Source organism: Panthera onca, chromosome A2 (assembly GCF_046562875.1).
Source record: "Panthera onca isolate mPanOnc1 chromosome A2, mPanOnc1 haplotype 2, whole genome shotgun sequence".
NCBI lineage: Eukaryota > Metazoa > Chordata > Mammalia > Carnivora > Felidae > Panthera > Panthera onca.
Window position 1 is genome coordinate 166099799 of NC_138340.1, and position 24522 is coordinate 166124320.

Genomic DNA, 24522 nt, shown 5'->3' on the forward strand with positions numbered 1-24522 from the left:
CCCTAAGGACAGTGGGAAGGGCCCGATCGCAGCGACCGACCGCGTGCGCTGCTGTCCCGGGAAGGACTCAGGGGCCTGTGCGCCAGTCCTGCTGAGGGTGGATGGGAGGGCCGTGGACTTGGGCGGCACCGCGCTCCTCCCCGTGGAGGGTCCAGAGCACAGGCTGACACGCTTTCACCGGGGGTGCCATCCCATCCCCCACACACCTCCCAGCCTCGTGCTCCGCGGTCTCGACAGTTCACTTTCCAGAGTCTTCCAGACGGATCTCGGATCTCTCTCGGCTCTGAGAAGGCTGGTGGCCCGTGGCGGGCGGGCAGTCGGATCCCTTTTGAGTGACTGGGACGTGAGTGATGAGTGAGTGGTGCCCCCTGCTAGGGGCGGGTGAGGACGCCCCCTGGCCGAGGACGTGATGTGTCCAAGGCCCTGTAAGTGCCCCGTGGAAAATGCAGAGAGGGGGAAGCTTCTGAGGACGCCTCCGGGATGTTTTTGCCAGGGAGCAGGCGCACCATGGCCACCAAGCTTTAAAAATAAAGAGCCATTAGGGGCCCCCGGGGGCTCAGTGGAGTCGGACTTCAGCTCGGGTCATGATCTCACAGTTCATGGGTTCGAGCTACATGTCGGGCTCTGTGCTGACAGCTCGGAGCCTGGAGCCTACTTCGGAATCTGCGTCTTCTTCTCTCTGCCCCTCCTCTGCTCGTGCTCTATCCCTCAAAAATAAACAGTAAAAAAAAAAAAAAAAAAAAAAAAAAAATTAAATTAAAAAAAATTAGGAACTGTATTGGCCCTGAAGTCTAGAGTGATGGTGGCCTCGGGACGGATGGACACACAGACCCGGCCATGCCACGCAAAGCCCGGCTCTCCCCGTCCCCCTGCTCAGCTGGCCGTGAGGGCATCACCTGGAGTGACTCTCCTCGTGCCCACAGCATGGCTACCAGGAGCACCTCATTCCGGGCCTCTCCGTTCGCCTCCAAGAGGTTGGGGAGCGAGCCACCTCCAGAAACTTCCAGAAAGGAAGGGAGGAGCCTCCCCAGAAGCACCCAGCCAACCTCTCCTTACGTGCCCCTGCCTGGTCCAGAACCCGTCACCGGCGAGTGAGAGGTGTGGGCCGTCACCCTGAGACCTAAAGGGTCCCCCCATCCCTGCCAGCGGGGGAAGGAGGGTGGACAGCGCACGTGGGTTCTGTGCGGGAGGGGCGGAGCAGTGGGGGCGGGGCCAGCCAGCAGGTGTCCACCGAGGGAGGCCTCTCCAGAAAAGGGAAGGGGCGCCGGCTGGACTTGGATATGGCGGTGGGACTTCGTCAGCAGCCCTCTCGGATGGTAGCAGGGCCTCTGGCTCCAGGGGCCCCGGAAGGAAGGACACAGTGTCCTTCAGGCGTACCCGCGGCCCGCACCCCTGCAGGCGCCTGGCCGTGTCTAGCCTCTCCCCTCTGAGCACAGGGACCAGAGAGCAAAAAGGCTGTTTCACACTCTAGGCGTTTTCAAAACTAAGGAATTGATCCGGCCATCTGTTCAAAAACCAAGGCAGAACCCGTTCCGGAAAGACAGCATGTCAACCGACAGACCAAGCTTCCCAGCACCAGAATACACGAACTGATGAAAACCTTACAGCCACCTTAAGACACGCAGGAAGCCGAGGCCCAGGGTTCGCCCACGCCAGGGAGAACTCTGCAAGCTCTGTGTGCGGTCCGGGTCTGTATTTTCATTTCAGAGAGCAATCACCCCGTGGTATCAGAAGTCTGAGAGACCCTGAGGCAGGCCCACCCCTTCTGTGGTTCTCCCGTCTTCGTCCTCCTCGTGTCTTGTCCTGGAGCCCCACTGGGTCAGCAGCTGTCCTCACAGCCGACGCGAGCGGATCCCCTCCCAGGCCTGGCCGCTGCGTTAGGGGAGAGGGCAGCCGTCTGGCACAGGGCGGAACCAACACTCACGCTCGCAGCACAGGCTACAGAAACAAACAGCCCTGCCTCAGGGGCTTCTGGGAGGAGGTGGCCTGTGCACAAGACCTCAAAGGATTACTAGGGATCTGTCAGGCCGAACGCGGGAGATACACATTCCCAGCGCAGAACACATCGTGAGCGAAGGCCCGAGGCAATGCAAAGGCACTGCTGTTGGGGGCACGCTGAACACCAGAACACCACAGTGTGCGTGGGCCGTGGGGGGGGTGGGGGGGGAGGTAGGACAGGGCTGGATTGTGAGATCCCTCCCACGTGGTCCTGAGGAGCTGCTGCTTGCCCTGTAGGAGCAGTTCCACAAGAGGTGTTTTCAGCAAGGAGGTGGCAGGGTCAGCTTTGTTGTTCGGAACCGTGACTATGGCAGCGGTGCAGCAAGTCGCGTGGGTCAGCGTCCTGGCGCTCAAACTGAGTCGTTACGGGGGGCAGACGGGTCACCCTGCAGTTTGCGGGGGCGGGCAGGGTCAGGGAGAGCCAGTGAGGCTGCGGTGGCCACAGCAGGAGCCACTACCGGCCCGGAAGAGAACCTCGGCCACGGGGACCGTGGGCCCCCGCCCCCCCCCCCACTGGCAGAACCCACTAGACGCCAGAGGACACGGGAGCCATTGTGGCTGTTCGTAGGGCTCATCCTTGGAGGCACCGAGCGCAGCGGAGCCCCGTGGACAGTGAGCGAGGGGAAGCGGAAAGGAGGAGACGCCCGTGGGGACGAAGAAGGAAGAGGGTGGGGAGACGAGGAACCTTCCCCAGCCCTGGCTGCTACGTGGGAGTGGCCTCGTGGCCCCCAGAGACCAGCCCAGCAGGCGGGGCGACTGCCCCTGGCTATCAGTGCCCAAGGTGTGGCGAAGGACAGACCCACCAGGAGGGCACGGTCCCGGCCGACTGGGCAGGACCACGGTGTCCGTGAGTGGGTGCTTTGGGGACCGCCAGGTGGCAAGGTGGGGCGCGCCTGGGAGGCGTTTCGAGGCAGAGTCCCCAGGCTGGTCAGCGAGTGCACGCGGAGGTGGGCAGGGCGCCCTGCCTCAGAGCCGGAGTCAGGAGCCCCCGCCTGTCGCACCGAGCTGGAAGAAGGCGCTGGGCATGTTTCTCCCCCCTTCCGCCACCGTTGCCCCCTCTTTCTTGCCAGATCCAGGCTCTGGCTGGGGGCTTCCCCCACTCTGAGGCAGCCGTGTGGACCGTGGCACCTGTGTCAGCTGGGGTCCCCAAGAAGGGTGCCAGCGTGGACTTAGCAGACGGTGTCGGCAGGGCTGTTTGCGAAGGATGCCCGGGTGGCCACCAGACTGCAGTGGAGTCTGACACCGTGGAAAGGGGAGGGGCTTGGAGGACAAAGTGGGTACGGGGGCTTCCGGTGGCAGCGAGGCTCTGAGGGTCCCCGCCAGCATGACGGGAGCCCATCGCCGAGACAGGGCAGGATCCCATGCCAGGCAGCCGGGCGTGGTCGTAGGGCCCCTGCCGCACTCAGTCCCCGGGTTGGGATGCTGTGGACGCCACGGAGGGTCAGAAGATGTGACCGCCGGTGGTCAGCAGCCCCCTCACGGCTGGTTCTCTCAAGGGAGGAGGGACGGCACGCAGGGTGCAAACTTGTACCCTGTCCCCCCGAAGTTCCACACCGCCCCACAAACAGCCCCGCTCACCCAGGACCCCGTGCCGCCATCTCCCAAGTGTTCTCCCGTCCACACGGTTCCCACCCACCCTGACCAGCGCACGGCTCCCCCTCGGGTCCCCCTCGCTGCGCTAGGCTCCTTCAGCAGTGACCATACCACACAACGGACGTATGTCCCATCATGCCACATCATCAGTGCTGCTGCCTTGTCACCGTGTTAGCCCGCCTCCCCCAGGAGACGATGCATCTTGAGGGCTGGAGCCCATCCCCCCTGGGCCTCTGCAAATCAGCAAGGAACCAGACTCAGAACACGCTCCATTAAGAAAGACACCCATGGGGCGCCTGGGTGGCTCAGTCGGTTAAGCGTCCCATTTCGGCTCACGTCATGATCTCGCCATTTGTGAGTTCGAGCCCCACATCAGACTCTGTGCTGACAGCTCAGAGCCTGGAGCCTGCTTCGGATTCTGTGTCTCCGTCTCTCTCTCTGTCTCTCAGAAATAAATAAATGTTAAATTTTTTTTTTTTTTAAAGAAAGCACCCTGATGGATTCTGCCTCTGCTTTTCACAAGGCCTCAGACAAGCCCAGTAATAAAAAAAGTGCTACCTGCATGTGAAATCGGGCTCTCCTTAATTTGCAGTTCTATTCACCATAAAAAAAATCATCACATGGGATTTGCTCGGTTGGTTAGTGAAAATAGAAGCACAAGATAATAAAAATATTTGGTATTGGAAAAACAAGCACTCTTGGAAGACTCCAGAAAAATGAGGATCATTACCAAGATTTCTGGCATTTAGATCAAGAAGTGAGTCGCCAGGTAATTAGGTGAAGGGATTGCCAGACCCAGGGCCGCCTGTGGACTTGGAAGCAGAGCTGAGAAAGGAAATCCAAGGTGTTTTCCAACTTGGAATGGAGCCCTTTGTGGTGCACATCGCCCACGCCACACTCCGTGGTCCCCACAGACTGCCACGTGGATCCCAGCAAGTGTGATCTGGAGGTCCGGCCATGGGGCAGCATCCTCCTGGGGCCCCCCGGCGGGCTGGTTGTGAAAGCTGGCTGAGCCAGAGCATCTCACGTGTGCCCAAATGCATGTCTGAAAATCCAGGGAGGCGATTGGAGGTCTATGGGACTACCCTATGACACCCGCACAACATTTTCAAAAGCAAGTTTATTAAAGTGCTGTTAGTCCCCAGGGCTGGAGCATCACAGTTGAGGTGTGTTGCCTTTTCTCTCACTTGAGTAACTTTCTGTGGACCTACTTGTCCTATCTCTCCCTTGTTTCCGGATCCTGCTCACTCTGTTAGTATTTCTTTTCAAATGCTGAGACACATTCGTAACCTGTCCACTCCGGTTTTCTTCTCTTTTCTGCTCCTGTGGGGCTGGTCTCTCTAGGACCAGCTTCAGCTGTTTTCACCACCTTCCTCCGTCGGAAAAGTCGGGGACATTGCTGCTTCAAGCTGGGCCCTCAGCCCCCAGGACCTTGTGTCCATTTACCTTGGACGTTGGCCATGGAAGCGCGGTGCTGACCACGGAGGACTGGCCTTGTCCTGGGACGCGGGGTGGGGGAGTCATCTTAAGGAAAAAAAAAGAATTGTCTCTGAGGGGTGGTACCCAGAGTTTTAGACACCCTTCAGGCTGAGAAGGGCAGTTATCAGGGATGGGGTGGCTCCAGCCTGCCAGCAGAACACAGAAAACAGAAACACAGGAATAATCCCCAAGAAGCAGATAGAAACAGAAGGAGCAGTGCAGGGAGGGGCTCTGGCAGCGGGGTGTATGCGTGGAAGGAAGCAACTTGCAGAGATCCGGAAAGCAGCCGGTCACGTGCCAGCAGGTAGCAGGACTCCCGCTGCTGAATTAGGGCCCGGAAACCAGAAAGATTCCCGTCATTTTGTGGGGAAAAGGGGCGACCGGGGAGATCAGTGAGACTCTGGCAAGGGCAAGGCAGGACCCGGACAGCGCCAGGCAAGGCAGGAAGCACAAGGCAGGGCTGAGTCTGCCACCAAGCAGGTGCAAGACAGGGACCCCCACCCGGGAGTTGGGGACAAAGGACATTGCAGGTGGATTGGGAGCCCAGCACCGTGACTCCAAGCACAGAACCGGAGTGTCTGCTCTCCAGGCCAACCCTGCAGGACGCGCCCAGAGTCTGGGGTGGCTAGAAGCCACATGGTCCAAGTGAGGGGCAGACTGGAGCAGAGGACAGGGACCCCACAGGGCCTGTTCTCTGGATCGGCATCAGCTGCTTTGCATTCCTGGCTCTCGGTCGGCAAGTTTTACACACCTGGACAGCTCTTGTGAGGGCACTTTGAGGTTTCTAACATGGGCAAGCTACCTGTGCGCTGAATAGAGAAAAGCAACAATTACCTTCGAATTCCAATACTTCCTTTGATTTACATGGGGGGGGGGAGTCTTCGTGCCTGAAATGGTGGGAAAGCACAGCTCTGGGCCACCATGCAGGTGCACAGTCACTCAGCCCTCTCTTCTTTGGCCTTGCAGGATGATGCTGAAGGAACAGTACATCGATAAGGCGCGTGTGGCCGTGTTTGGGAAGGTGAGCCTGTGCCCAGCACCCATCCCATTGAGAGCCCTGCCATCACCCAGGCCCGGTCTGATTTGCTCAGAATGTCTCTCGGCCGGTGCTATGAGAGCAGTTACATTTTTTTAATAGCGAGAGGTTGGACGCTTAGCAATTCCAGCAAGGGGAGCCACCATTTGGCCAGCTTATTTATTAGAGTTTCACTCTCTCTGTTATCTAGAAGGAAAGAAAAAGAAGCCAGATTCATTAGGTTCCTAGTTACTTTTCTTATGCAAGCCCACCATGGTGCTGATGTGGTGCCCCAGGAAACGAGGGAACGCAGGAGCCTTTATTTCCGCGTATCTTTATGTGCACTAGTCAGGTTAGCTGACGTGGAAGGAGTAGGCAGTTCACGTTCCTCAGGGTGGCCCAGCTGGTGCTGTGCAGGCCCCGGGGCTGCAAGGCAGGCCTGTGGGGGGCCACCTAGTACCACCTGGGCACACGCTCCCCCCCATTCTTAGCCTGGATCCATGAGCCTTAGACTTCACAAGGCACAGGCACAGATGGATAGACACAGATCCATCACCCCTCCAAGGGACACTCAGAGCACAGGCCCTCGGGGAGCACCTCAGTGACTGCAGTGCAGGTGGAGATTCGAACGGTAATCGGTAATCACAGGACTACCTCTAATGTCATCGCCTCCGGACCTTCCGTGCCCAGCGTTCTGTGGGGCCAGTGTACAGTTGAGACGTGGCACCACTGGGCGGGTGACCCCAGACACCCCTCCCACACCCCCGCTGGCACCACCAGAGGTGAGGCGGTAAAGGGGAGGGCCCAGGGGCTTCTCTCTCAGGCACAGAGTTCTGGAGCTTCATTCCATGCTGGCGGAGACCCACTCACTGCCCGAGAGGGGCTCAGAGCCAGTTGGATCATCTGTAAGTGTAACTCTGGGCGTCGGCATCTATCACCCACCCGCACCCACCCGGGAAAGTTGCTGCCCTACGGACTGCCTGCCGGGTCACGGCCCCCAGCCTGGACCTGTCTCTGTTCAGTGGTTGCTCCTCCTCAAACACTCACACAGCCTCTTGAGACGGGCTTCTTTCACTGAGCAGTACGCGTTTAAGGCTCTTCTCAGGGCTCCATAGCTCGTTACTTCTCTGCACGGAGTAATAGCCACGTACCACAGCCCATTGGTCCGTTCACCGACTTGCGAGTTTTGGCAATTATGAATGAATCTGAGGGAACCCTCCACGTGCAGGTTTTTGTGCGGATAAAAGTTTTCCCCTCCTTTGAATAAATACCAAGGAGCATGATTGCTGGGTCACAGGGTAAAAAGTGTGTTTAGTTTTGTAAGAAATCCCCACGCTGCCTTCTAAAGTGGCTGCCCCGTGCGGCATCCCAGCCGGCAGTGAGTGAAGGTTCCCTGTTCTACGTCCTCACCAGCATTTGGTGTTGTCAGTCCACACTTTTTTTGAAAACAGATGGCAGAATGACTTTAAGGACTTCTAGATTCCACTGACAATGAAAATTATTAACCAGAAACCAAAAAGACACTTTTACTGTCATTAAGATAAGACACGTGTTGTGTTGAAGGAACGCTATTAAGTTATAACGTAACGAGCATATAGGTCATAACGGTTAATTCTACAGTGAGTTTGGCACAGCACGGGCTACACGCACAGTCTCCGTCAGGTGTATGGCTCCTTCACGCTCCATCCTCCCACCCAACACACACACATTCACACACCCACACCCCCACACACACGCCTTCCCATACAGAACACACACAGACCCCCCCCCCGTGTACACTTACGCACACACTCATGCACACACAGTCACGCACATACACAGACTCACACACACATACTCCCTACACACACACACACGCCCACACAACACCGTTAGCAGCCCCCATATCCTTAACATACCTGGCTATCTTGAGCCCGTGCCCCTGTCCCTCCCCACCGCCGCTCATCACAGCATCTCATCTGTGTCCCACTCCTCTGGGATCTCGAGACAGAGCACATCTGAACCAAGCAGCTTTGAAGGTGCCCGTGGCAGATAGCATGTGACGTTTCACTCTCCCCGGAAGGCCCGCGTTCAAGCAGGGGCCTTGCGTGCCAGCCCCAAGGTAGAGGGACTGTAGGATGAGAAGGACCTGCCGTGCCCCCTGTCGGCCCTGAGCCGGGCACTCTGGCCGACCAGCCCCCGGGCCCTTTGACACAGGCTCCTTGTTGGCCCCTGACGGTCACCTCACGTGGCTGGGTCCGCTGGAGTCGGGAAGGCAGCACGAGGCACTGCAGGAATATGCTGGTTCGGGAGGGGCCTGACGAGAACCTCACGCGCAGCTCCTGACCCGCGACCGCAGCTCCCGTCACGTGGCTCCCACGACCCCAGGCCCACAGACGGGAGGCGTGCCTCATGCAATATCTAACCGACAAGGTGTTTGCCTCTCATCCTTTTTTACTTTTTGGCAGAAGCTACATGACAGTGGCCGCTGAGTCTCTGACCTACGTCAGAGGCTGTTGTGACAGAATCCTCGACACGTTGCCCACTTGTCCCCCTTTCTGTCTCTCGCAGGACTACGGCGGGTACCTGAGCACTTACATACTCCCAGCGAAGGGTGAAAACCAGGGTCAGCTTTTCACCTGTGGCTCTGCTCTCTCTCCAATAACAGACTTCAAGCTCTACGGTAACGGTCTTGACGCGACGAGGCCCCCGCACGGCCCCATGCCTCCCGTCCCGCCACACTTCCCCTGCCTCCCTTGCTTCATGCACCCACGGTGGGTGGGAGGCGACCCGGGCTAATGAGAAACCTGGACAGAAGCCTGGGAAGGGGAGGGAGGGCTTCCGGTCACTTGTTTGAATGAAACCGGTCAACCCCCCGAGACCCGTAAGTCACGTTCCCGACACACGAGACCAGGAGCTCGAGACCCACCCAGGGGTCCCCTGGCCGACCCCTCCCCGGTGCCCCATCTCAGCACCCAGGACCCCGTGAACTGTGAGGACCTCTGACCCCTGCAGCCAAAAGGCTCACCAAAGACACGTTGACAAATGCTCTAATGCCGACTTGAACTTGTAGTCCCAGCACTCCCCTCCTTCAAACTCGTAGTAATTTAAAATTCGTTTTCCCATGGGAATACATGTAACGTATTTCAGATTTTTTTCAACTCAGTGAGACTTTCTTAATTTTTTTAATCATGCGGGTTCAAAGGTGCCTGACTTGGATGCACATAAATGTACCATCCTGCACCTTGATAGGTCACAGCCCCAGGCGGGGGAATCCTCCAGTGCCATCTCCACTTAATTAAGGATGTCCCTGTGACGCCTGGGTGGCTCAGTCGGTGAAGCGTCCGACTTCGGCTCAGGTCATGATCTCACTGTTTGTGGGTTCGAGCCCCGCGTCGGGCTCTGTGCCGACAGCTCGGAGCCTGGAGCCTGCTTCCGATTCTGTGACTCCTTCTCTCTCTGCCCCGCCCCCGCTCATACACATTCTTTCTCTCAAAAATAAACCAACAGTAAAGAAACAACACTGTCAAGTCAACATTAAAAAGAAAACGAAAGATCCCCCTGCCCCCTGCAGAAGTGTTTGGTGCTTCCTCCAGCCTGACTTTGCCTACAGGCAGACGTCAGACCCTCACCCGGGACCGGACACCGACATGCCTAGTGTTTAAAACCAAACAAAACAAAAACAGAAAAAGAGCAAATCCTGATGGCAATCTGCTCTTCAGGATCTGTAGCCTTTCCTGTATTTGAAACAAAGTGAGGGCTTATCCTGCTCACGGGGTTTCAGAGTCACTGTTTCACACGGTTGAGGTTTTGCTGTATTGCTTAAAAGCCGGCCACCAGCTCTAAGACACTCGAATGTTACCGGGGTGCTGTCTGATTACCTGCGTGAAGCCCCGCAGGCTGAGGCGGTGTTTTAGAAACAAACGTTTGCCCTGAAAGTGTGGGTGAGCCCACCCTCCCTGCCCCAGCCCCCTGCCAAGGACGTCCCCGCATCGGGGGGCTCGGCACCGGCTCCCCTCGGGTAACCCTTCCCCCCTCTTCTCATTTCCAGCGTCTGCATTCTCCGAGAGGTACCTGGGCCTCCACGGACTTGACAATAGGGCATACGAGGTACATGTGGGCAGGATGGGGAATCAGGCGAGCTCGGGCCGCCCCTCCGGAATTCCTCTCTCGCGCCCCTCTGGCCCCCGGCCCAGTTCTGGAACCCACGCTCCCTGCCCGGGCCTGCTGGTCTCCCCCTCTCCCCCACCAAACTCGCTCTGAGAAAACCTTCCACCGGGCCGTGAACCCTGGTGAGCGGGGCCTCTCCCGGGTCTGTCCGCTTTCCCTTTCTGGCACCCGAGAGGCAAGGAGGGGAGTTAGGAAAGTCTTCGGACGGACAGAGGGTCTGTCCCGGGATCCACGGTCGTCGGCACGGGTGACTGCCGGTCCCTTCATCCAAGGCTGGTTCTGCTTTGAGGAGATAAGCCCCTGGTTGGGCTACAGAAAAGTTCTCCGATACCACCTGCCAGGCCATAGCCACCGAAGTGACTCAGTGCAGGTGTCACCTGGGTGTTTCTTCAGCAGGGTGAGGGGGGCGTGAGGGGGAGGCCGGACTTCTGTTGCCCGGAGGACCTGGCTTCAAAGCTGGGATTTGCGCGTGGACCACGGGACTCTCTGGCCGGGCTGTCATCTCCCAGTGGCACCGGCTGAGATGGTGGCCCTCTGGGGCCACCTGCCGTGGGCGGAAGGGAGCTCTCCTGTGCCCTCTTCTCTTCCACCCCTTCCTCCTCCTAAGAGGAGCTCATGCAGGGAGGCTTCTGGGACGCTCCGTGCGCTCCCCTCCCCTGCGAAGCCCCCGCTTCTCCCAGGACGAACACCTCGCTGGCTGCGGTGAGGCCCGCTAACTCTGTCCCCTTGCCCTGCCCGTGCAGATGACCAAGGTGGCTCATCGAGTGTCAGCCCTGGAAGAGCAGCAGTTTCTAATCATTCACGCAACCGCTGACGGTGAGGACCGGGGACGCTCATTCCCTGCATCGCCCCTGATGGTGTGCTGGGTTTAACCCGTACTGTCCTCTTTTTTGTTTTCTTTAACAGAAAAAATCCATTTCCAGCACACGGCGGAACTCATTACACAACTAATTAAGGGGAAGGCTAATTACAGCTTACAGGTACAGTATTCGCACACCCACTCTGTTCCACGCTTGGAGAGACACATTCTTCTCGTGGAAAAGGAACTGATTGGTATTCCGTTCATCCCGTGTCTGCAGACGCACCCGTGTCGCGGCTGTCAGAGACGGGCCGGGGCACGTCGGGCCAGACGAATTAGCGTGTGCTTATTTTCTCCACTAATTGATGCTGATGGCTCGGTTCTACACTCGAGCTGTGTGCAAAACCCCTGTAGCAACCCCCCCCCCCACCCAGTCCCACGGTGAGCAAGGTCAGGACAGCCACCACACCGCCACGGTGAGGCTGGTGGTGTCCCTGGCGGGTGACAGTGGGACTGTTGTCCCAGTGTTGACCAGAGCAGCATCCTGGGGGCCTTGGGGGGCTTTACACGTGCAGGTCCTGAAACTTGTCTCACTGGCCTCCTGCCGGACAGTACCACACGTTAACTAAATTCTGGAGGAATGTTCCAGAATCATCTGTGGCTGAGCAGCCGTTAGAGTGCTACCCTTCCCATGAAACGTACTCACAGCCTCGTTTTCCCTGGCATACAGTACTGGCCCAGCAGCTCAAGGCTGGGCTTTTTCCAGCAATGTACAGTGCTCCTTCTGGAAACATCTTCCGTTTCCTTCTTGACCAGGGGTTCCCTTTGGCAAAAAAGACCCCAATGGTCTTTTCAGGTCCAGGGATCAATGGCAGATTTCCTTCCCTAAGCATCCATCAGCCCTCAGACAGCACCGGCCCCAGCACCGACCGCTGCCTGCCTTCTGTCTCCAAGCCCCTGGCCTTCTGGCATCGCTGTCTTGGAGGGACACGTGTGTCCCTGCAAGGAGGGGGCTTGGCCTGAGCTGCTGAAGGGGGAAGAGAGGACTTGGTTAATGTGACCTTTGAGCTCACTTTGCAAGTGTTCAGATCGTAGTGAGTTTGATAGCTGCCGTGGTGTAAATACATTTTACGCACCCAGTGCAGCCATGGTGGGTTACAGGGTCAGTCTCCGTGTGCGGATGTGGATCGCTCGTCCAAGAGGTAGACTAGGCAAAATCGGCAAGCTTTTGAGCAATGTGCATTGTAGACCACACTCGAGACAGCGAAAGGGACCCACGCCCAGCGCCGGGCCTGCAGGCACAGCAGAGGTTTTCACAGATCCTCAGTGAATTTGCAACAGTAAGCAACTCCAGAAAAGGGCACAGGGACAGGGGACCCGGGTAGGAAGAGACGTGCCTCCTGCTCTGTGTCCTTCTGTACCACAGACATTCTACCATATACATAATAGCTCACTCTCATCGGTAATAACTACTCTAAAGTAACGGTGAATGCCCGCCTCCAGAGACACAGAGGAAGACAGGATTCAGAATGCGGGAGGCAGCAGGTGTCACGGGAAGAAAGTGGGCTTCCAGGTCAGCGAGACTTGGCTTTGAGTCCCTGCCAGAACAGGTGCCTTTGCGTGGAAATGGTGTGGCGCCTCTAGGATACGGGGACGGCCATTCGCATCGTCTTCTTCGCGTTCCCCGTGTCCTGGCCTCGTTCTAAATGCTGCAGGGAGCATAACGTTTAATCCTCACAAAACGATATGAGCCAGATTCTGTCACGATAATCATCTCCACGTAACACAGCTGGAAACTGAGGCCCAGGAAAGTTACCTGCCCACGGTCAGAGGCCGAGCCAAACGCGGGTGGCCGGGCCCCAGAACACAGCAGCAGGATTTGGCCTGTGAGGGTTGTAGAGAGAGCACAGAACACTTCCCGTGTCTTTGGGGATCCTGGGCCCTGGGGCCCTGGGCCGGAGCCTCTGTGGTCCCAGACCTCAGATCCGTCCTTGCTGCAAATGCAAACCAGACGGACGGCACAGGCGGCACCGAGTCTGGTGACCAAAGCGGGGTCTAATTTAGGCACCCGGTGCCCTGAGGGCCCTGACACCAGCACTGGAGGGGTTTAGGAAATCCATTGCTAGGGCCGACTCCAAGCCGCATGCGGTGCCCGGGCCGTGCTGGGTTTGGGGGGGGGGGGGGCGACCACCCCAGCGGTGAGTAACCTGTCCCTGCCTTCCCCGCAGATCTACCCGGACGAAAGCCATTACTTCCACAGCGCCTCCCTGCACCAGCACTTGTACCGGTCCATCATCAACTTCTTTGTGGAGTGCTTCCGGATTCAGGACAAAGTCCCCGCAGCCACAGCGAAAGAGGAGGAGGAGGAGGACTGACCCGGGAGCCGGAGCCAGAGCCAGCCCTGAGCACGGCGGGGGCTCCCCCTGGAACAGTGTGCGGCCGGGACCCCGCCCCCCTCTCCCGCAGAGGCCGGGGCCGGGGCAGCAAGCGTGATTTCCATAGCATGTGTCCCGAAGGCGGTTTTGCTTCAGAAACCAGCTCCTTCCCAGGCCGAGACGCGTCATCGCCCCCCGAGGGCCCCTCCCCGCCGCGCCTGGAGCGGCCACCGCAGCAGCATGGCCTCCTCCTGGCCCCAGGGTGACCGGTGCATCCCCCGGCCCCTCCCCAAGGAACGAAGGACGGACAGCAATGCAGAAACCGGCCCTTAAATCCCAGCTCTCCCGCAGTAGCGCAAAGACCCGCCCTGGCCAGCGGCCGCGTCCACATGAGCAGTTTTCCACCCTGTCTGATACACCCACACCATGGAAACGACTATAGCACAATTATTTTAGCAGTACGTGTTCATAGATCGGCTCGCTCCTTTCTGTAATTCGGAGGTCCGGCGTTGTCAGGGCTGAACCCGGTGTTCCCGTAGCTTCGCTAATGGTTAACCTTATGGAATTAATTCGTATTTTTCTATGGTTTTTACCTGGCACTGTCTCGGGTCACGGGCTGTCTCTCCTTCTTTGTGTCTCTCCTTCTTTGCGTTCTTTCTTGGCTTTGTTTGCTTTCTGTTCTTCGGTCCCCGTGTAGGCTTTGCACTTGTTTGGATAAAGAAACACATCAGAAGCAACTAACTGCTCTCTCCTCAAGATTGTCTTGAGACTTTGTGCAGAAATTTCAAAAACCTGAGGGGAACGAACATCCAGTACTATACTAAAAAAAAAAAAAAAAAAAAAAAAAAAAAATCCTAAATAAAACTTCTTTCCCACGAAGCTGCATTGGGATTTGGCTCAGACTCACACTATCCACGTATGTCTTGAAGCCTGTCCTTTTTCCCCCTGATACCTTGTCAAGGCTTTTCAGATGGCATTTGGTTCAAAAAAGGTAAAAAGACTAAGGGTGGACTCCATCCCCAGGTCTGTGCGCGTGTTCAGGGGACAGGCCAGGGAAGCGTGGGCGCGGGCGGTGGCCTCCCGCCCCGGGGACGGCTCGGTGGCCCCGCCACCGTGCGCCAGCAGCCTGTCCACGTGTCACACACCCTCCGACGGGACGAACCCCCGGTGCTCCCGGTGTCTCTTTCATTTCGTTGTATATAAAGACGGGATCGGGCCCTGGCCCCCCACCAGCTCATTTCGCCTGCATGCCGCCGCTCTGTGGCTGACCCGCACTCCCCACCAGTGCCAGTCGGAAACGCGTCGATCGCTGTTGTTTCCCTCGGAGCTCGTCGACCACCTGAACGTCAGTACTGATCTCTCCAGCGTCCGGTCCTGCCGGGGGGTCCTTGACATGCCGTCGGCAGAGATTTGTCCGCGTCGCTTTTCGGTGTTTGAGGGCGTGGGTCTCGTCTCCGTGAGCTTGCAATGTCAGTTTCAGTCAGCGCCATTGGAGGGTCTCCGTCACCGGATTTTTTCGGGTGAGACGTCGTCACTTGCGAAAAGGACCGACGCGTGAGCAGCCGGACCGCTGTGAGCCGTGACCGTGCTTTCGCCATTCTCAGCGGGCTTGACCGACTGCAAAGCCAACTAGGTCCGACAGGGGAAGCCAGCTGTGGCCGCGAGATCTGGCAGGAGGGGAGTGAGCATGTGGCATACTAGCGTTTGTTCATCCATGGAATAAAACATTATTTTACCACTCGGATAGCTCTTTTCTTGCTTATCCTCCACCATCTCTGCCTAGGAAGTGTGCAAAGCGTCAAGTGTCTCAAGGTACTCACTGAGCCCCGACCATGGATGCCTGTCCCCAAGAGCCTGGTGGGCGGCAAATACAAACCGCACCTGTGGCAGCGGGGTACGGACGGAAGGACAGGACCGCTCAAATATATCAAAAGTCCCAAACCAACCAGAGAAAATGAATTTCAGTCGCGTCTTTAAAGTTTTAGGGTGAGGACACAGAGATATTCCCTAACACTAAGAGCAAACCTGGCTCTCAGTCGAGACCACAGCATTGCCCGCTAGAAAACTAGGAAAACCTCCGTCTCGGTGGCATTCCCTGGCACACGGGCTGCCTCGCTCTCGGAGGTGTGCCTGCGGGGGTGGGGGGCGGAGCTCTATCCTCACTGGGCTGAAAACACGCCCCTCCCTCTCCTGCCTGACTTAGCAGTATCCGAATGATGATTCTGTGAAGGCTTGATTGCCTTCCGGAAGCCCTGTTAAAGCCCCAGTGTCACAGAGGGACTGGAAAGGCATTTCAGGCCTCCTCTGGCCGTCTTCCATTAGCAGGTGGTGTGAGTTCTTAGGATAATCACAGGAGACACCGGGAAGCCTGGTAAGATACTGGATACGCAGACGGAGGATGTCCCCAGATCATACGTAAACACAGAGCTCTGACCCCCAACCCGCGGCCACCGGTCGGGGAAGCCAAGCCGCGGCCTGCGGCAGCCAGCCCCAAACGGCCAGGCCTTGATCAACACCCGCCAGCTCCCCTCGCTCTCGCCCCCACCTCCAACTTAGGACTGACGGGGAAAGCCAAATACACACCCCACCCAACCAACCACGTAGGATCCTGCTTCTGGTCAGCCCTCCTGACTTCCCCACGCCCACGGCCCCCAGCGGGGCGCACCTGACCCCCTTTTCCACGGTGCGGCTCCCCTCTGCCAGCTCGGAGTCCCCCCCCCCCCCCCGACATCCTGCCCCAGCACGAGGGATGGTGACTGAGCCCCGGAGCTCCGCGCTCCAGCCACCTGGGAGCTAGCGGCCCTGCTCTCTCTCACGCTGGTGGTGTCTTCGTCCGCTCAGGCTGCTGTGAGAAAACCCCACAGACGGGGCACTCACAGAATAGGAATGTACTTCTCACAGTCTGGAGGCTGGAAGTCCAAGATCAAGGTGCCGGCTGATCCAGTGCCTGGTGAGAGCCGTCCTCCCGGTTCATAGACGGCTGAACCGTCTGGCTGCGTCCTCACAGGGCAGAGAGGGAGGGGTCGGGTGGGGGGGGCGCTAACCCCACCATGGGGTCCCACCCTCATGACCTCATCTAAGCCTAATTTCCTCCCAACGACCCCACCTTGTAAAACCACCACCCTGGGGGTAAGATTCCAACCTACAAATTTGGGGAGGATACAAACATTCCGTCCCTGGCAGGTGCTCTTTGTTTAGTTTCCGGCTGGCAGAAAACAGGTGTTGGAGAGGAGTTGCTGAGGAGTGGGTGGGAGCCCTGGCGGTCAGGAGGAGGGAAGGAGGGGGAGGAAGGGAGAGGGACAGGGACACGAGGAGAGGGAGGGAGGGAGGGGGTCCAACCCCGGGGACACTGCCTCCGAGCAGGGCTCCCCAGAGAGTCGGGATGGGCCCTCCTGCAAACCACAAGCTGCAACGCTGCCATCGGCCCCCGAGCCCCATCACTGCACGGATCGGATCGGGGAGCTAGAGCCCAGGGGAGGCAAGGCGGCTGCCCCCCAACCCGGAAAGGCAGCAGCACTAGGTGCTTCTTCCCCTCGCTGTGTTTTCTCGTGGGGACAAGCTCCAGAGGCCAGGTTCCCGAGCCTCACGGGCGCCGCTGGGGCTCTCGGCCTCGCCAGCTCTGGGGGCCCAAGCCCCCGGCCAACACGGAGCCGGCCTCGGTGGAAACGGGTGTCAACGTCTGGGTTCCGAGCAAACCCCAGGTCGGGCCTCCTTGCTAGAAGTCTCGCGTTGCGTCAGCGGTGGCAGTTCTGGCGTTTTGTTTCCCGGGCTGGGATCTGGAGCGACACAGGGGAGCGGAACGGCCCCAGTCAGCCGCACCCTCTACAGCGCGGCCCTCGAGCTGTGGTGCTGACCAGAGCCCGCGACGGCGCTCTGCAAAGTAGACCGGAAGCCCCGGGACACCGACGCGCCCGTGTGCACCCGTCCGCACTTGAGAGGCATCACGCTGAATGCCGCGGCTCCGGCTGGTCTCTCTGCCCCAATTCCCCTTGAACCCAGAACCAACCACCTCACAGAGGCTTCCCATTTCCTGTGGGCCCGTGTCCGAACTCCTGAATCATACCTTACGGTGCCCCCAACCCCCAGGCCCAGTTTATCTCACAGACTTCCCCTCCCCTGACTGCCCTGCACACGCGGCCCGGCCACGCGGACAGGCTGTCCTCTCCCTGCATGAATCCCACACGCCGCTGCCCCTACACGCGCTAGCTGCCTTTACCGCGACTTCCCTTTCACAACAATGATTCCCAGCCACTCGGACACCCCGGCCTGGATCATTCTTTCAGCGGCGGCCGTCCTGTGCAGGCAGGGAGCTTAGCTGCTCGCTGCCCTCTATTTACCAGATGCACTATTTACCATGACAGTCAAATATGTCCCCCAACATCGCCCCATGTCCCGTGGGGAACAACATCACCCCAGTTGAGAGTCAGATCTGTTTAGATGCTAGGCCAGGTTCACGGGCTAATTGAACAACTCTGCACTTGCCCGACCCTGGGAGGCGGCATCGCCTTGGACCTCACAGCCTACGTGTCTTACCTGCCTCCTCTTAGGGCCCGGCCTTACTGCACAAAGCCTTCCCTCGCTTCTGTTCTGGAGGCTGTCGAGAGCTCTATGCCCACAGAGAGTTTATTCTGACTCGTCAAATGTCTGTTTGCTAGATCTGAAGCCCTGGGAGGGCTCTGCTTCTGCTGGGGCTCCTGAGGCCTGACTCCTGTGACCAAAGAAGACTGCCGAGGTGACCGCGGGCCTCTCCAGGCTGGGCCGTTACAGGTACCGAAGCTTCTGCCTCGTCTCTGGGATCAGGCTGGGAGGACGCTCAAGCAGCCCCAGGTGAGGAGCTGAGGTCTCCCCCCCACAACACCCAGGACGCACGAGGGCACCGCTTTGGAAGTACGTCCTCCTGCCCCATCAGTCCTGCGGAGGCTGGTGGCCGGGATCTGCCAGGCAGGCCACTCTCGAGTTTCCGACCCTTAGAAACGGAGCTGATAAATGAGCATTACTGTTCCCGCCACTGAGTTTGGAGTAATTTGTTACATGGTGTCCGATAATATAACCCTGACCGTCCCCCTTCCCATTAGCTATGGAAGAAGCTGGGGACGCACGGGATGCCCCATAGATGCAGCAGACGCCCCGCCCTGCCCCGGTCTGGCTAAGGGGGTGGCCCCAGGCATCAGACACCTACTCAATCAGGAGACGTTGCCAGATGGGGGGAAGCAGGCCGGTGGCAGAATTCCCGCAGACACTTTCTACTAGGCACCCTCGTTCTTGTCTCCCTCTTCCTTAGAAATGGGCCCCCAAGTTTTAGCTGGGCCCGTGGACATGCAGAGGAAAGAAACACAACTTCTGGCCTCCTTTGACTAACCTCTGGCCGCTGAAATGCGCGTGCAAATGCCAAGAGGCGGCTCCCACCGTCCCACCTTAAGAGGCCGCAGGTGAGCACCCTGTCCCCTCGCCGTCCTCTCTGTTCCCTCAGGGCCAAGCAGACACCCGTCCGTCAGGTGGCTCCCACACGTCGGTGCGAGCACGGCTCCTTTTCAGCGGCCCAGAAACCTCTAACAGGTGCTGCAGAATGTTTTTGTAGGGCTGGTTATTCCAGACAACAAAGCCCTCGTGTTGGGCAAAGGCAGATGACGGCACAGAGCAAGGGCCGCGGCAACCATCGTGATGAACATTTATCGAAAGCTCGCTTGGTTCCAGGCACGGTTCTGTGCACTCCACGTGGATCCACGCACAATCCTGACACAATTCACACATCGATCTACAACGCCCTGTGAGGCTGTGTCCTTGGCTACATTTCGCAGACCAGGAAAGAAAAGGAACAGAGAGGTGCGGGCACCGGCCCGGGTGAAGGAAGATGGCTAGCTGCCAGAATGGGGCCCCTGCCACCACTGAGCTCCCCTCCAAAGGGGGCTCTCACTGGGTCCTAAGCCAGAGTTTAGCCCTATCTGGGCACAGGTGACCTGTGACCCCTTGTGACCACCGAGCACTTGAATAATAGGTTTGGTTTTGGTTTGGGTGGTGCCGATTGGTTTGTTTTGGGGGGAAAGAGTACAGGAGGGGCCTTCTGCCCAGGCGCCTGGAGAGAAAGTGACTGGAAGGCTCTAACTCTGTGACAGGAGCTCAAGCCAGAGCTGACGGGCCCATTTCCCGGGAGAGAGGCAGGTGAGGAGCTTGGGAGGTGGGCGTTCTCCCCACTTCAGCGGGAACCCACAGAGCATCCATCCGGTGACTCCTCCGGGGGGATCCGGGGCCACCCTGGCAGCCCAGGGTCTGCAGCCCGTGCTCTGCTGGTCGACGTGGCCGGACCCAGGGTTGTGAAGGGCTCCAGAGGGGACACGCTGCCCCGTACGTCTGGACAGGCCGCACACCCAAGCGGGGCGGGGCATCTGTCCTGCCGATCCCACGGAAGCCCTGTGCCGGTGTCTGTGCTGGGCTCTCTCCCACGCACTCTTGGAAGGGTGTTCTCAGAAGGCGAATGTCCCAGATTAAGACAGCAGTGGGCGGAGCCAGTGACATATAAATCACTGCCATCCATGAGACCCCGGGGGAGCTTGGGGTCTCTACTGTCATGGGTCAAGTAGATTTCGCTGCCCGTATTCCTTATGGGGAGGGGGCATCTTAAAACCAAATATATATAGCAAACTCATTGACTAAAAATGCACCAAACAATGTCCCCCAATTCTGCTTTTGAACGCAAGCAGATTGTTGGAGTTTTATGCCTCCGATTATGTTAAGAAATGTATAGTTTCTAAATAACCATTTTTTACAGGCATCTTACTATTGTCTACAAGTCAGAATAATGATTTGTTGAATGAGCTATCCCTGCGCTCAGAGGAAGAAGACAGCCCGTTGAGCTGGACGTAGATGACCGTCCCGGCCGTGTGCTGGGAAAGCGCGTCTCCGGGAGAAAACCGTTACAAGCGCCGTCTGTAGCGTTTGCGGATTGCTGTGCCGTAAATACTTCTATTGCCGCCAATTTCAGAGGGTCAACCTAACATGCCTGAAAACAGAGCTGGACCACGACGGGCAGGATTCCCTCTTGCAACACCTTCCGTGAGGAGCGGCGAGCTTCTCTGGCCGCGGACCCTGACATCTGGGGCCACCGTGGGAAGGGAGGGGGCGGGGCTCCTAGACGGGCCGGAGGATGCTAGCACTGGGAGAAGCTTCTGGCCGGGTCACAAAACCACACGCTCCATCCTGGCCGTGGTGTCCTCAGTGGCTTTGGCCGGGGGGGGGGGGGGGGGTGATCTTCCACAGATGGACTCAGCATCTTGCCACCTGATGTCAGGCCGTCTGGGGATAGGGGGAGTCTTTCTTTTTTCTGTGTCAGGCAGAGTGGGTAGAGACGGGGCGCGCGGCGGCTGGGAAGAGGCGGGGGTGACCTCCCCGTGATGCGGGGGACGGAAGGAGGCGGCACTGATTGTCCTCCTTCAGGAGCCAGCAGCGGGCCGTCCGGGGGCCCCGGGGAGAAGCGGACGGCGGGGAATAAGCCTCACAGCACAGCACCGGCCCCACCAACGTCACGACGCACCACAGCTGTCGGCACTTGAGCACAGACGTCACAAACATTCCTTCAAACGTTCAGCCACTGCGCTCCGTGAACTCGACCACCGCCTGACAGTGACCCCCCCCTCCCCATCTCATCACAGTCTGGGGAACTCGGTGCCACACGTGAGGACCCTCGGGCAGCCCTAAGGGGTGGCAGGAGGGGAGGAGCAGGAGGGGAGGAATGGAGCCCCCCCCCCCCCCACCGGCCAGCGGATTCCCCCGCGCGGGCTGCTTCCCGGCTGAGAGCTGGGCTGTGAACGTGAACCAGAGTGTCCAGCCAAACCGCAGCCGCATGCCCGACCCTCAGAATCCAGACGATAGATGCTTGTGGGTTTTAGTCGGTAAATGGTGGGTTATTTGTTACACAGCATGGGCAGCCCATACAATCCCAAACGCTCGTCATCTGAGCCCCTGACACACGAGGAAGCCCTCGCTGGCCCCATGAGTGCCCGGGGCTGGTCGTGAGGCAGGCGGGCCCCCTGCTAAAATGAAAACTCCTCCTGCCCGTGAAGGTGCGCTCAGGAGCAGGACAATCCAGATGCTTCCGCAGGTTCCGACAGGCCTTAGCAGAGTGCCCCTCGCAGGAGGCCCCCGCCCTCCCTCCCGCCCCGGGCAACTTCTCCCGGGTCTTCACACACGAAACTGAAGGCCTTTCCACTTTAGAAAGTCGCAAAATGCACCCTCATGACAAGCAGGACAGGGCGAGCGACAGCACACAATTGGGTCTGAGCAACCAGCCGAGTGAAGCCAGGGGCTGGGCCCGCGGCAGCCGGAGGCGGCCAGGGAAACGCAGCCCCCCCGCCGCTGCCCTGCTCCGTGTCGTGTCGTCCAGCTCTGACTCTGCAGGGAGTCCCCACTCAGCTCTCTGTCACATCGGCGAGTAATGGCGCTTCTTTTGCCTGCGGTTTTCTATGGTTCCCGCGGAGAAAGGGGAAGACGGGGGGCCTGCCGGCTTCGTGCCACGTTGCGTCAGGGCCTCACCACGCCGGGAACCAGGTGGCCACCGATAGGTAGCCAGGAATGTGATGGCAAACCACTGCGTTTGGTGGCTTACCCACCCGATTTCCCAACCCCCACACTCACTCATGGCCAGTCCGCCAGCTGCCAGGACAGCTGGACTGATGCAGTTCTGTCCTCCGTGAGCGGGAGCGATGCTTGTGCCCGGCGTCCGGGGAGCTGCTTCGCGGGGGTGGGAGGGCGGTTACAGGGGTTGGGCGGGGGGGGGCCCAGGCCGGGTGCGAGGGCCGGTCACCTGCCCCGCAGAAGGGACAGCTGCAGTGAGGAGAGGCCGTGAGGACCAACAGGTGGCGCTGGTGTGCAGAACACAAACTGTGGAGTCCCTGAGCGGGCTACTGTCTCTGCTGCCGCTGTGTGTCCTGGGCCAAGCGTCCTAACCTCTCAGAGCCTAACTTTTCTCCCTGGTGGAACAGAGACAAGCGCTCAGAGGGGACAATGATGTGAGCTATGGATGGAAATGCCTAAAGTCGTGCTTGGCCGGCAGTCAATAAAGTGGAGCTAATATTGTTCGGAATGTCTAGAATTGGGTTTTTGGGGTTTTTTTATCTTTAACCCAAACAGTATGAAAAAAGCCTGACAATTCGCATTTGAACTGCATCCTGAAAAATATTTGGGGAACGGGTTTCCAGGCACCGGCAAGAACAGGAAACGGCTCGGTGCCCACGCACAGGCCACGTGAACTTTAGGGCTCCAGTCATTGCGCAACGTGACGGCCGCCTGAGGGTCCCCAGGGGCTCCGGTCCTGTGAAACGCGCGCTCGGTCAACGTGTGCGAGCCCCTCATCGTGCTGGTCTCTCTGCTTCCCGCCAGGCGAGCACGGCCGGGCCACGTCCAGCCCGCAGGCCTCGGGGAGCGTCTCCCGCGGCAGGTGCCACCTGCGCACAGCCGCGGGCACCGAGGGGCGGGACCAGGGCCGCCGTCCCGGGAGCGGAGGGCAGGGCTCTCCCAGCCAGCCCCGCCCCCTCGCCCCTCGGCCCGCAGCTGAAGGGCCCTGCAGGCGATCCCCGCCCCCACCAATCGATCCCGCTCCTCCAGTCGACCCCCGTCCCCCGCCCCCCAGCCCAGCCCCCCCCCACCCCCCGCCGGCCTCGCCCCCAGTCGACTTCCGCGACCTCCAGTCCAGCCCCGCCCCCTCGCTCAGCCCCGCCCCCCAGTCAACCTCCACTCTTCCCCGCCTCCCCCAGGCCAGTCCCCCTACCCCATTCCCCCGCCAGCCCCGCCCCACAGTCGACCTCCACTCTTCCCCGCCCCCCCAGGCCAGTCCCCCTACCCCCTTACCCCCGCCAGCCCCGCCCCCCCAGTCGACCTCCACTCCTCCCCGCCCCCCCAGGCCAGTCCCCCTACCCCCTTACCCCCGCCAGCCCCGCCCCCCCAGTCGACCTCCACTCCTCCCCGCCCCCCCAGGCCAGTCCCCCTACCCCCTTACCCCCGCCAGCCCCGCCCCCCCAGTCGACCTCCACTCTTCCCCGCCCCCCCAGGCCAGTCCCCCTACCCCCTTCCCCCGCCAGCCCCGCCCCACAGTCGACCTCCACTCTTCCCCGCCCCCCCCCCCCCCGCCAGTTCCCCTACCCCCTTATCCCCGCCAGCCCCGCCCCCAGTCGACCCTCGCCCCCGCAGCAGCCCCCACCCCAGGCCGGCACGAGGCGGGGGGCAGGGCTCCTCCCCGCCGGCTCAGGTCGCGCGTGGACGCCGCCCGCAGAGGGCAGCAGAGGCACGGCGCTGGGCCGCCCGCCCAACGGCGACGCTCGGGTAAGTGGCACGCGGGGGGCCGGGGCCTGGCAGGCGGCGCGGCGGCCGCGGTGGCAGCCCGGGAGCCCCGGCGGGAGGTGACACAGCCCGCGCCCACCCCCCACCCCCCCCCTCCAGCGCAGGCGGCACTGGCCCAGCTCAGAAGGGCGGGCTGTCGGCGAGCAGGGGCAGCGGCAGCCGCGGAAGGGACAGGAGTCCGCACATCCGAGAGCTGCGGCCAGGGCGGCCAGGGCCTGAATGCAGCTCTGGGAACCGGTGCCGCCCGGCTCCTTCCAGCGGCCTCCTCGCGTCCGGAGCCCAAGCTGACGCGGTGGCCAGAAGCAGCCAGAGGCGGTGCTCGGGGCCCCCACCCGCCAGGGCAGGGGGCCCGGCGAGGCCCGGGAGGCAGACAGGCCGCCAGGTGCGGCAGGCCGGGCGGGGAGATGCCTCACTCCTCGAGGACTTGCTCGGGGACGGCGGGCAGGGGCTGAGACCCTGCGGCCCCGCGGTCACCGGTTGAGTCCCCTCATAGGCCTGCTTGGAGACACAGAATCCGGCGCTCGGGAGAATGCTCACGATCGCATAAGGGCACGCTGGCTCTCCCTGCCCGGGCTGCGTGTCCCTTGTTTTCAGGTGTGCCTTGACTCACTCCTAGACCCGGCTGGCGAATGCCCACGGTCCCGGAGACCCCTTGGGGGGTTTCTAGACGCGGATCCCAGCCTTGCTGGAGAGTCGATCCCCAGAACACCCGACCACCGCCCAACCTCCACCAATTAGCCATCTCGGAAACATCAGGTAATGTGGACTTCAGGGAGACTGTCCCC

General features: G+C 59.8%; 1 protein-coding gene and 1 long non-coding RNA gene across 15 annotated transcripts in view; both read left to right on the forward strand.

Moving 5' to 3' along the window:
- Positions 1–15150, forward strand: part of DPP6 (dipeptidyl peptidase like 6) — an 856594-nt gene extending 841444 nt beyond the window's left edge. For all 4 annotated transcript variants that reach the window (XM_078437168.2, XM_078437166.2, XM_078437169.2 and 1 more), the window contains exons 21-26: positions 6037–6091; positions 8636–8747; positions 10116–10174; positions 10978–11050; positions 11141–11214; positions 13262–15150. In XM_078437168.2, coding sequence (XP_078293294.2) covers positions 6037–6091; positions 8636–8747; positions 10116–10174; positions 10978–11050; positions 11141–11214; positions 13262–13408 — 520 coding nt within the window. In that variant the 3' untranslated portion in view covers positions 13409–15150. The remainder of the gene's footprint in view (positions 1–6036; positions 6092–8635; positions 8748–10115; positions 10175–10977; positions 11051–11140; positions 11215–13261) is intronic.
- Positions 15151–23540: 8390 nt separating this feature from the next.
- LOC132674340 (uncharacterized) overlaps positions 23541–24522 on the forward strand; it is a 28689-nt gene continuing 27707 nt past the window's right edge. For 2 of the 11 annotated variants that reach the window (XR_013551954.2, XR_013551960.2), the window contains exon 1: positions 23742–24493. This is a non-coding gene — a long non-coding RNA (uncharacterized LOC132674340). Of the gene's footprint in view, positions 23720–23740; positions 24494–24522 lie in introns of those variants that run through there. The other 9 variants (XR_013551951.2, XR_013551957.2, XR_013551961.2 and 6 more) reach the window with 7 other exon arrangements.